This window comes from Nicotiana tabacum, chromosome 21 (genome assembly GCF_000715075.1).
Source record: "Nicotiana tabacum cultivar K326 chromosome 21, ASM71507v2, whole genome shotgun sequence".
NCBI classification, from domain to species: domain Eukaryota; kingdom Viridiplantae; phylum Streptophyta; class Magnoliopsida; order Solanales; family Solanaceae; genus Nicotiana; species Nicotiana tabacum.
Window position 1 is genome coordinate 34,280,367 of NC_134100.1, and position 12,858 is coordinate 34,293,224.

The 12,858-nt window shown below is 38.2% G+C and overlaps 1 protein-coding gene across 1 annotated transcript; it reads right to left on the reverse strand.

The window, feature by feature from the left end:
• Window positions 1–6,005: 6,005 nt before the first annotated feature.
• On the reverse strand, window positions 6,006–6,394 carry LOC142175192 (uncharacterized). The gene is made up of 2 exons (XM_075241772.1): window positions 6,245–6,394; window positions 6,006–6,161 (listed from the first exon to the last, which is right to left on the reverse strand). The coding sequence occupies exons 1-2, from the start codon at window positions 6,392–6,394 to the stop codon at window positions 6,006–6,008; spliced, it is 306 nt and encodes a 101-aa protein (XP_075097873.1).
• Between the last annotated feature and the right edge of the window lie 6,464 nt (window positions 6,395–12,858).

Below are 12,858 nucleotides of genomic sequence, written 5' to 3' on the forward strand. Positions count from 1 at the left end.
ATCATACACGGTGGGGGGTCCTAAATTTTTTATCCTGAAGAATCACCTCATACAACATAAATAATACTTTGCAACCTTTAAGTGCAATGGTTTCTCATATTATTCAGTGAGCACAGACTATCATCTCCAGCTACCCTATTATTATCTTTAAGTTGTTTACCTAAAGCGTACTAATTCAATTCTAAGTCGTACCGTAAATGTGCCTACCCATCCCATGCCTATTGTCCAGGTGGTGTTGGACAACTATATGGGTGGTTCTAGACTCATCCTAGGCGTCTCAAAATTAAAGGACTAGGCGCCAAAGATTTAAACAAACAGGACTTCAGAGAAGCACAATTAGCATAACTAGACACACATTTACCTTTGCAAATGAATGTCAAGCAATTACCAATTAAACAGTTGTAAAGAAGTGGCAGAATCAAAAGCGAATTGTCCTATGAACATGCTTTCTATTTGTGAGATAAGGCCAGATAGTTTATGAATTAGTTCACATTATCAAATTACTCGATTTGGACCTAAAACATGAACTCTAGGTGAAGTTGTGATAGTAAAAGAATATGGTCCAATTGGACATCAAACCTATAGACATGGTTTCTACATTGATAACATAATAAAAGCAGACTTCATTGTTAAATTTTATAGGCATGATCTCTAGATGATTCATTAGTTTACACGGTTCAGCAGTTAAGTAGTAAGAGTTATTGCTTACAATCCTATAGACATGGCTTCTAGGTGTAAAGCATTAAGAGCACAGTTCTTAAAATAAGGTAGCACAAATAGTTTGATTATTTAACATAAGGTTCTATAGAAATGATTGCTAAGTTGAGTCCTAAGACATAATTTCTAAGTGTAGTAGCAGATAGTTGAGCAAATTAGCACATAATAGGTCCTTGCATACATGATTTCTAGATGAAGCTGTAAATCACATAGGCAATGTTTACTTACCAATTGCGTGAGGTCCTAAACTCATGATTTCTAGGAGAAATAGGCAAGTTTAAGGTCCTATGGGTATGATATCCATTAACCAGTAATACACAGTAATAAAGCATGATTGACAAGTAGAAGGCAAGGTTATATGGACCTATAGGTATGTTATCTACCCAAGTATGCGAGAATTAAACTATCCCAGGCCCCTCTTTATCTATTTTCCCCATTACCAATTTTACAAATAATTACAGACCCAGAATGAATAATTACATGCCCAATACAAATACACAAATAACCCAATGACAAATATGGGCCTTCAACAACCTTGAACTTCATGAAACCAACAGGCCCAAGCTCCAGGTGCATGCGGTTAGACGGACAAAGCACGTGGTTCCCAAACCAGGCCAAGCCCAAATTCCCAAACAAACTCATTCATCCAACATGATACCAAAGATGTAAGTGGACGATATGCAAACACATTATTCACACAACTTAGCACTCATGCAAGAAACATACACACAAAAATTTAATCTTTGAGATTCACAGACCAACCAAGAAACATGATTCCCTAAGTGGGATTTTTAGGAGATTTGAGAGCACATAGACAGGACAAGAACAACTTTACCAATTACATGAAAATCTTACATGCATATGCCTTGAGTGCAATACGTAAGAGAATGCACAAAATCACATATGTTCAGGAAAAACATACATCTATTGGAATACCTTAAAGACATATCCTCTATAATGTTCAAGACTTAGTCCTAGGCACATAAGTAAACAGAAATTCTTGCAGGAAAGGTCATGAAAGTTTAAGACAAAACATCATGTATACATGATTTAGACTTAATCCTAAGAACACATAAGTTCCTACATGGGAGGTTTATCATGAAATTCTAAGGCAAATCAATCCTATATACATGGTTTATAAGTATAGCAATTAGCAAATCAAACATCATGTATTCACCTAATTCCTAAAGGAACAAAGGGGTTCTATAGGTCCATTACATACACATAGGTAAGTGCAATTACATGTGAAATAGACCACATTAGAGATGATTAAACTCAAACGAAAAATACTTGACCTGAATCCTCAGAACAATACCTTGACAATGAAATTACAGCAAAGCATGTAACACACTACAATATTTTGATTCACATATTGCAAAAAAACCAAGTTTAGACAGTAGTGGAATATAGAATGCACATAAATATGAACAAGTAAAGAGGTAATTTAAACATATTCATGTAACAATTAAACTAAAGGATTAAAGAGCACGAACTGGTGGCAAAGAGAAATGAGCAAAAATGAGAAGACAAGAGTTTTAACAGTAGTTCCACAGCAGTTACAAATGAATGATATCAATGAGAAACTCAGGGTCTCCAGCATTTTAGAGTTCACAAAAGCCTCAAAGGCTCCGAACAGTGCTTGTACTATAGGAGGGTTTTGAGCAGTACCAAGAAGTCCTTGGCTTTCAGCCGGCCAAGAATAGAATCCAAACAACAGTAGTTCTTAGAGAACCAGACAAAATAGAACTAGTATGAATAAGAGATATTAGCGACTAAAAGTCTCTTTAGGGGAAACGGGGAAAAGGGTTTATATAGTATTTGATTAGGCGAACAAACAAGGAAAGAAATTGATTAGGCATAAACAAGGAAAAGAAAAATCACATGCAATTAGTGAAACAACCTGTAAAGGAAAGAAATCAACTTTCAAACCCTAGCTAGGGTTCCAAGATTGTTAATTGGCCTGTGAGTGTAAGAATCATCTCTCTTCGCATTTATATTGACGAATTATTGTCTGAATTCAAAGATTGAAGTTGGTCATGCCCGATTTTGAAAGATAGTACTTGCCAAAATCGAGCAAGTACTATGTAATGCCATTAACGTATGAGTAATGACGAGATAACACAGATAAGGCAAGCGAATCATGGAAAGGTTCCATGGTCTGGACAGATTCGGAGAAGATTTTGTGAGTGAGGTGGTTAGGGTTTTATAGAGAGGAAGGGAGTATAGAGGATTGAGAGGCGGTTGTGGGGTGAGAATGGGCTAGGGTTTCGGGTAAGGGGATATAGGCTGATATTTTAACGAGTGAGGTGGGGCAGATAACGGGTCACAGATGGGTTACAGGGTATTGGGTCGCAGGTGTTGGGCCTGTTTTAGTCCGAAAATTAGCTTAATTAGGCCATAATTTAAACACATGAAAATTAATTAAAGTAAATTATAAAAATGACTATAAAATGATAAAAATTCTATTTTTGAAATTAACAATTTTAAAATAGTATATTATAATTGTAAAAATGTAAAAGTACCATTTTGACCTAAATAGCATGATAAATATAATTATTGTAAAATATCGTCTATTATTGCAAATAATATGTAAATTGTATAAAAATGCAAATGCAATTGTATGAAATGATGTAAATATTATACAATATGCATAAAAATATAGTAAAAACTAGTTTGGATAACCAATCACTCGGAAATAATTTTAAGAGAATAATAAATAAATATTTATCAATTAAAATTATTTGTATAAAACTTTCATGATAATAAATGCTATGAAAATAATAGATTGATATTTAAAGCATTTCATGGAGTAATAATGTAGGGAAATATCCCAAGAATACACCTTAAAACATAAAAATACATTACAAAATATATCAACCCTCAAAGGCTTTTGTCTAGTAAAGACATCAAGATAATAGTCAATTTTGTCCGAATGAGATGTTTAAAAATATGGGGGTCAAACCCTGGTCCTTGAGCTACATACATATCCTGAGAATCAGGCCGCGTGTAGTTTTGGATCCAAAGGCGAATAAGGCCTATGAAATCAATGTAGAAAGATTGCAAACTTTAAAGAATAATTTTCTCTGGATAGGACGGTGTCGTGAATGGTTGATATCACATATGGAGAGTAAAGATGACAATAATGCGGAATCGATCTTTACGGACGCGTGAGGTGATGTAATTGGGGAATAGTTACGAAAAAGGAAATGCTCAACTATTGGTTGGAGGTTACTTGGAGATATTAAAGGAACGTGAACATTTGAATGGAAACCAGAGTGAGAATTGCTCCTATTTGAATAACAGTTACCTTTCGTGTTACCTGCAAATCTTAGAATACAGTGAATACAAAAACACACGCATACATAACAGTTATAATACCATTGTTGCAAGTGCAATAATTTGAACATCATGCAAATTCCCTTCGGATCATGTAAGATATCTTCGGACGATGCAAATGATGTCCTTAGACTATGACGTCCAGGTCCATGAAACTTATAATGAAGGGATTCGCTAGGCTATGAAATGGTGCCCTTGGGCCATGAGGATGGTGCCTTCGGACTATGACGCCTTTGAATAATGATGTGCATCTTTGAGATCCTTAGGCCATGGAATGGTGTCATTGGGCTATGAATTTGATGCCTTTGGACTATGACGCCTTCGGATAATGTGGAGATATCTCAGCCCATGAAATGCAAGGATGTGGAAATACTTGACTATTCTAAAAAAGCGATATGTAGTGCTTAGCCATATGCAAGTGATGAAGGCAGGGTTTAGCCTTATGCAGGAATGGAGGAAGGCAGTGCTTAGCCTTGTACGACTATGAGGACAGTGCTTATCCCTATGCAAATGATGAGTGTAGTGCTTAGCCCTATACAGGGAAAGGCAATGCTTAGCCTTATGCAATGATTGAGGCATAGCTTAGCCTCATACAAGTATGAGGACAGTGCTTAGTCCTATGTAAATGATGAGGGCAGTGCTTAGCCTTATGCAGAGGAAGGCAATGCCTAGCCTTATGCAATGATAGAGGTAGAGATAAGCCTAATGCAAGTATGAGGTCAGTGCTGCCCTATGCAAATAATGAGGTCAATGCTTATCCCTATACAGAGGAAGACTGCTTAGCCTTATGAAATGATGGAGGCACAGCTTAGCCTTATGCAAGTATGAAGGCAGTGCTTAGACCTATGCAAATAATAAGGGCAGTGCTTAGCCCTATGTAAGTAATAAGGATAGTGCTTAGTCCTATGCAGAGGAAGGCAATGAATAGCCTTATGTAATGATGGAGACAGAGCTTAACCTCATGCAAGTATGAGGGCAGAACTTAGCCCTATGCAAGTAGAAGGGTCATGCTTGACCCTAATGCAGATGCAGACAATGTTTAGCATTGTAAAGATGGAGGCAGAGCTAGCCTCAAGCTTCTGAGCTTGACACTTATGTTCTTTGAGCTAGCCTAGGTAGCCTTTGGCTATCACAAAAATTGAGTTTCGAAAATATGCATTTTGTAATGGGTCAGTCATAAAGAATGCAGTTATTAAAATGTGTGACAATGCGTAAAATGGACAATTTTGTCAAATCATAGACTCTGACACATTTTGAGACATTGCAACGTCCTTGTCCTATGTTAGGATTGTGATGCCCTAATATATATTTCCAAGAATCCTTTTCTAGTGACTCTTGGTGTGATGATATCGGATCTGATGAAATTCAAAGTTTGCCCTAATCCTTTGATCATGGAAGAAAATGGAAATTTTATTATAATGTAACCAAACCCACAGGGCTGCCTATGTATCCCCTCTTAAACGGGAATCAGTCAAGCGTAGTTTATGTTACATCAAGAAGAAAGTGTGAATACAATCTTAGACATAATATCTTTTGACGACTTCCGTATTAATAGGCTTTATCCATATTTTTCCATCCATTTATGCTAGTATGAGTGCTCATCCTGTCAACACTCGGTGAATCATGTAAGTACCTTGCCAGTTTGGTGACAATTTACCCTTTGCCTCATCTTGATGTGGGAAGATTCGCTTCGAAATTAGTTGCCCTGGTGTGAACTTTCTTGGTCTAGCCTTCTTATTGAAAGACCTTGCCATTCTGTTCTTGTAAAGTTGGTCATGACACACCATGTTCATTGTTTTCCCGTCGATGAGAGCCAACTGATCATATCAACTATGTACCCATTCTGCATCACTAAGCTCAGCTTCTTGTATGACCCGTATTGAAGGAATTTCTACCTCGATGGGTATAACGACTTTAGTACCATAAACCAATAGATAGGGTGTTTCCCTAGTTTATCCAAGCAAAGCAAATGGTAACTTCTCATGCAATTGTTTGTAGTTATCCATCATCTTCCTTAGTATCTTCTTAATATTCTTGTTGGCAGCTTCCAAGGCGTCATTCATCTGAGGTTTATATGCGGTGGAGTTGCGGTGCTTGATCTTGAATGCCTGAACATGGTTTGCATCAGAACAATATTGATGTTGGTGTCATTGTCAGTGATAATTGAATCGGGCACCCCGAATCGGCAGACAATACGATCTCGAACAAAATCTGCTATGACCTTCTTTGTCATGGCTTTGTAGGAGGCGGCTTCGACCCATTTGGTGAAGTAATCAATGGCTACCATGATAAATTTGTGTCCATTGAAGGAAACAGGCTCGATTGGGCTAATGACATCCATTACCCAAGCGGCAAAAGGCCAAGGCAAGCTCGTCACATTGACTTTATTGGAGTGGAACCCGTATCATGTCAGCATGTACCTGACACAGGTGGCATTTCTGCACATACTTGATGCAGTCAGTCTCCATAGTCATCCAGAAGTATCATGCCCTTAGTATCTTCTTGTCTAGAAATAATCCTTTCATATGAGGTCTGCATGTTCTGGCATGTATCTCTTAAAGTAGCCTTGATGCTTCTTTGGCATCCACACATCTTAACAACCCGAGATCAGGAGTCCGTCTATATAGAATTCCTCCACTCCAAAAGAAATGATTGGCTAGTCTCCGTAATTTGCGCTTTTGAGTATGTGTGGATTTTTCTAGGTATTCTCCCTATTCCAGGTACTCCTTGATATCATGAAACCATTGATTCCCATCAAATTCTACTTCGACATGAGCATAGTAGGCAGGTTGTTTGCACATCTCTATCAGGATGGGGTCGATATAATTCTTATCTGGATGTTATATCATGGAAGACAGGGTGGCCAATGCATCTACAAACTCGTTCTGAATTAGGGGAACATGCTTGAATTCTTCTTTACAAATCTCTTGATCAATCCCTGCATGCAATTCAAGTATGGAAATATCTTGGTATTCTTGCTGGACCAATCCCCGTGTACCTGATGTATCAACAAGTCTGAGTCTCCAATTACCAATAATTCCTGGATGTTCATGTTGATTGCCAACATAAGTCCCATAATGCAAGCCTTATATTCCACCATATGTTTGGTACATGGGAACCTGAGCTTGGCGGATACCGGATAGTGTTGGCCGGTTTTTGATACCAGGATAATTCTGATGCCGAACATTCTCCAACCATCATAATCTTCACAAATATCTTCCCATATGAAAGATGTCTCCTCATCGGGAAAATATGTCTTCAATGGTTTGTACTCTCTACCCACAGGGTTTTCTGCCAGGTGATCGACCAATGCTTGCCTTTTGACTGCCTTTTGGGTAACATTAACAATGTCGAACTCACTCAGCAATATCTTCCAACTTGCCAGTAGGCATATGTTTCTGGAAAATATAATTTAGGGGATCCATTCTTGATATGAGGTATGTGGTGTAGACGCAAAAATAGTGCCTTAGTTTCTGGGCTATCCATGTCAAGGTGCAGCAAGTGCGCTCCATAAAGAGTACAGAGCTTCATAGGGTGTGAACTTTTTGCTCAAGTAGTATATGGCTTGCTCTTTCCTTCCGATCTCGTCATATTGTCCTAAGACGTATCCAAATACTCCATCCAACATGGACAAGTACAATAGTAAAGGTCTCCCGGGCTTCAGTTGGACCAGCACATGAGGTTTGGACAAATACTCCTTGATTTTATCAAAAGCCTTTTGGCATTCTTCAGTCCATCATGTTGCAGCATCTTTTCTCAACATCCTTAAGATTGGCTCACATATTATCGTTGACTGCGCTATGAAATGGCTGATGTAATTGAGACGACCCAAGAAGATCATCACATCTTTCTTGTTCTTTGGCGGCAACAGATCTTGGATGGCTTTGATCTTTGACGGGTCTCGCTCGATTCCTCGGTGGCTGACAATGAAACCTAGTAGCTTTCTGATGGGGACCCCGAAGGCATATTTTGTGGGGTTCAGTTTCAAATTGTATCTCCGCAGGTGGTCAAACTTTCTTAGATCAACTATTTGATCTAGGATCTTCTTGGATTAGATGATTACGTCATCCATATAATCTTCGATCTTCTTATGTATCATATCATGAAAAAGGGTAGTCATGGCCCTCATGTAAGTAGCTTCGGCATTCTTTAAACCAAATGGCATCATTTTATAACAATACACACCCCATAGCATGATGAAGACTGTTTTCTCTACGTCTTCTTCATCCATCTAGATCTGGTGATATCCCGCAAAGAAATCAACAAAGGATTGGACTTCATGCTTGGCACAATTATCAATCAAGATATGTATGTTTGGCAGCGGGAAATCATCCTTAGGACTTACTCATTTCAGATATCTATAGTCGATGCATACCCTGACCTTCCCATCTTTCTTTGGTACGGATACGTATTAGATATCCAAGTCAGATGCTCGACCACTCGAAGGACCTTGTCATTGATCTCCTTGGTAACCTCCTCTTTTATTTTCAAACTCATGTCTAGCTTGAATTTTCTGAGTTTCTTCTTTGCCGGTGGACACATTAGGTTGGTAGGTAGCTTATAGGCTACTACGGATGTGCTCAACCCTATCATGTCACTGTAGGACCAGGCAAAGATGTCCTTATATTCTTTCAAAAATATGATGTACTCTTCGTTGTTGGATGGTGATAGGTGGATACTAATATTAATTGTGTATCTTCATTGATTCATGTCTTTACTTGCCTTTGTTGTCTTTACCTTCCTTGTGCACTTTATTATATTGTGTCCAATTGTGGGAGTCCTTTATCTATTCTCGTATTGATGATTTGATGAGGTTGGTGAATACGAGGTATTGGTTATTGATGGTAGGCTATAATCTCACGTTTTAGAGCTTATTACACTCTAATTTACTGCACTTTAATTGAGTTTGAGATTTAATTGCTAGTGTTTTGCACTAATTATGTGTTTTATTCCTTGTAGGAGGGATTTCGAGCTATGTAGATGTTATGGAATAAATTTGAGTGATTTGGAGCTTTGAAGTCTGAGTAAAAGCCCAAGGGATTAAATCGGGATCGCGTTCGGGGGTCGAGAACCACGTCTGGATATCAAAAAAGCAAGAAACAAATCCGTACTCTAAGAATTTTCCATACCCGCGGCACGTGGAGCGGCACGTGGGGCACCGCATCTGTGCAAATTTCTGCTCCCATCAAATTATAAGCTCTTTGAAGTTTCCCACTACCGCCCCGCCTAGCGCGTCGCCCCATGCGGTGCGCCTATGCAATATTTACAGAGTATTTATCCTATTTCATCAGGAGAAGGTGTTTTCATCTAGGCCCGACCCTACTTGGTGTAAATACATGGAGAAACGTTATTTTTGAACTTTTGACACATCTAAGACCTAAGGATGCTAAGGAGGAGGGGAGAAGCAAGAGCACACGGAATTCATCATTCAATCCTCACTCAAGACAAGAGTTTGGATCGTTTTAAGTTTTTCTTTTCTTTAAACATATTTGTGGTGAATTGCTCCATATCTATGGAGTAATTCTCTTTAGGGTTTGATGGATTTGGTGTATTGATATTTGTTTGTGGATGATAACTCTAGTTTTATGTATTGAATCATTTAGGATGTTTTAATAGTTGCATCTATATTCACATGTTCATATAATCGAGAGAGGCATAACTTGTTTTATCTTTGCATTATCTTGTTGGGTGAGTTCATTAATTCTTCTTAGTAATCGAAAGAGGCTAGTTGAATTATTGTTTAACCCTAGTTAGGAGGATAATCGAGAGAGGTTCTCCTAAAGATCAATCCACTATGAATTTTTGCATATCTTCACTGAGCTTAAATTAGTTCATATTGTGAGGTTGAGACTTAATCAAGAGAGGAGTTTCTACTAAACGTTTGAACTAATAATTGAGTGAACTCGAGAGACTCACTTGAACATTAGAAGTGAATTAACTAGAGTCAAATCCCAGACATTTATCTTGCACCTATCCAATCAATCCCTATTTTCTCCCCTTGATATGTTCCTTGCTCACTTTTGTTCGATTGTCATTCGTCAATTAGCTTTAGATTCTAGGAAATTTTAGTTTTAAATCACATAATTCTAAATTGTTGATTATCTTGGATAGCAATCTAGCGACAAACTATGATAATATTGTTTAACTCCAATCCCTGTGGATAAGATATTATATTATACTATATTCGACTAGCGAGTATATTTAAGTGTGTGTTTTACGCTCGTCAAATTTTGGTGTCATTGCCAGGGATTGGCAATCAATAGTGTTTTGAAATAGTTTGTAGTGCTAATTATGGAATTTTTGTTTTTGTTTTATTTTACCTTTCTCTTTTTATGCTTGGTGTTCTTTGACTGTGTGCAGGCTACAGGTTAGATTGGTGCATGAGTCGATCTTCTGGGAAGGAAGTGCTACCATACGAACCAGAAATCGAGAAACAACTGCGACAGCTGAGGAAGGAAAGAAATCTCCCCGAGAATATAGAGAAGGTTGGGCAATCCTCAACCAAAGAAATCATGGCTGGAGGTGATGATAATGTGGATTTGGCTGCAAGAGAGGCAACCCAACAACGAGAAAAAGCTGCACGAGATGCGGAGGAAGCTGCTCTTCAAAATGTACAACTTGTTTATGAAGAGGAGAGGGCTCGGAGAATTGCTCAGAATCATCCCTTGGGTGGAGACCAGTTCGGAAATATACCTCCCGGGGCTGGAAGACCACTTGATGATTATGCTAGACCGGTCTACAATCAAGGTTTATCAAGTATTAGACCCCCTCCAGTTGCAGCTAACAATTTTGAGCTAAAGCAAGGGTTCGTCCGAACCCTTCAAAACTATTGTGTCTTCAGAGAGAAGATGAACGAAGATCCAAACAACCATCTCATGGAATTAAAGGAGATTATGAACACCTTTCAATACAATGGTGTGTCACAAGATGCAGTTTACTTAAGGGCATTCACATTCACACTCAAAGATGATGCAAAGCTTGGCTTTAAAGGTTGCCCCAATGATCAATTAGAACATGGGATGAGATGACCAGAAAATTTCTTGATAAATATTTCTCATCAGCTAAGACGAGCAAGTTTAGAAGAGAAATCCATAACTTTTGCCAGAACGACACTGAAACTGTGTTTGAAGCTTGGGAGAGGTTTAAGGAAATAGTGCGAAAGTGTCAAAATAGTGGAATTGAACTCTGGATGCAACTCCAGTATTTTTGGTATAGATTGACACCAGCCTCATGCAGAACATTGAGCAATGCAGCTGGAGGCCCGTTGATTAAGAAGACTCCAGAGGAGATAGTCACAATTCTATATGGGTTATCTGAACACGCAAACCAGTGGCCTTCTGTCATGACCCGAAATTTCCCACCGACGGGACCGTGATAGCGCCTAACATTTTACTTGCCAGGCAAGCCAATGTTAGAGAATCATTAAACCAATTCCTTATTTCCATTCAGTAAATAACAATAATTAACTAAAATAAAATATAATAAGTGCAAAATTTCATAAAACTATATTAATTACTACCACCCGGATCTGGAGTCACAATTCACGAGCATTCTAGAATTTACTACAAGTAATAGTCTAAAAGAAATACAAATGTCTGAATGAAAGAAAACAGTAGGACATAAAAAGATAGACGGGGACTTCAAGGTCTGTGAATGCCGACAGATCTACCTTGAGTCTCCGGACAGCGGACCAATAGCAAATCTCGATCAACCTGAGCTGGTATCAAAATCTACACAGAAAGTGCAGAGTGCAGCATCAGTACAACCGACCCCATGTACTGGTAAGTGTCGAGCCTAACCTCGACGAAGTAGTGACGAGGCTAAGGTAAGGCACCTACAATCAACCTGTATAATTTAACAGTGTATACGCAAATAACATGAATGAAGAACTAAACAGGAAATGTCGGGAGGGGAGACATACTAAGGGGAATACAAGATAAAGAACTACAACAGAATGATCACCGGAGTAGTCAATATACCATGAATCAATAGGAATAATAAATATAGTAAAGAAGAATGCACGGCATCACCCTTCGTGCTTTTACTCTCAATCTCACCATAAAATTAATAGAAATAGCACGGTATCACCCTTCGTGCTTTTACTCTCATATCATGGCACGACATCACCCTTCGTGCTTTTACTCTCAATCTCACCATAAAATTAATAGAAATGGCACGGCATCACCCTTCATGCTTTTACTTTCATATCATGGCACGGCATCACCCTTCGTGCATTAACAGTCTCCCTTACCATAATGCAATGCATAAATAATAACAGGGAGATAGAATAACAAGTACAAACCTTACTTCAACATTTGGTTCTATAATATCAATCTTAACTTTGAAATAAAAACTCAATTATCACCAAAACTTTTCTGAAAACATAATAAGAACGATAATTTGAACAACACTAGTATAACACGTAGCAATTTGGCATAGGAATGAGACAATATCAAAAAAACAGAGAAACATGAAAAAAAAAAAAAAACAGGTGAATTGGCGGCGTATAGTTACTCATCACCTCACATATATACCGCTCACATGAATTTCACTTAGCAAATAATCTAAGGTTCCTAATTCCCTCAAGTCAGGGTTAGACACAACATTTACCTCGCTCCGAAGGCCACTTAATTCTCAAACATAGCTTTTTCTTTGGAATTCACCTCCAAACCACTCGTATCTATTCAAAAATGACTCACTAACATCAAATATTGCTAAAGGAATCAATAATATTGCAAAAATTAAATTTTCCAAATTTTCCTCCAAAAAGTCGAAAAACGACCTCGGGCACGCTTGGTCAAAACC

What these genes read in the sequence shown, in the direction of transcription:
- LOC142175192 (XM_075241772.1), bottom strand. Translation starts at nt 6,394, where the DNA reads ATGGATGTCATTAGCCCAATCGAGCCTGTTTCCTTCAATGGACACAAA. An exon ending in ATTTTGTTCGAGATCGTATT is followed by an intron (nt 6,162 to 6,244) that starts GTCTGCCGATTC and finishes AACCATGTTCAG; the next exon opens with GCATTCAAGATCAAGCACCG.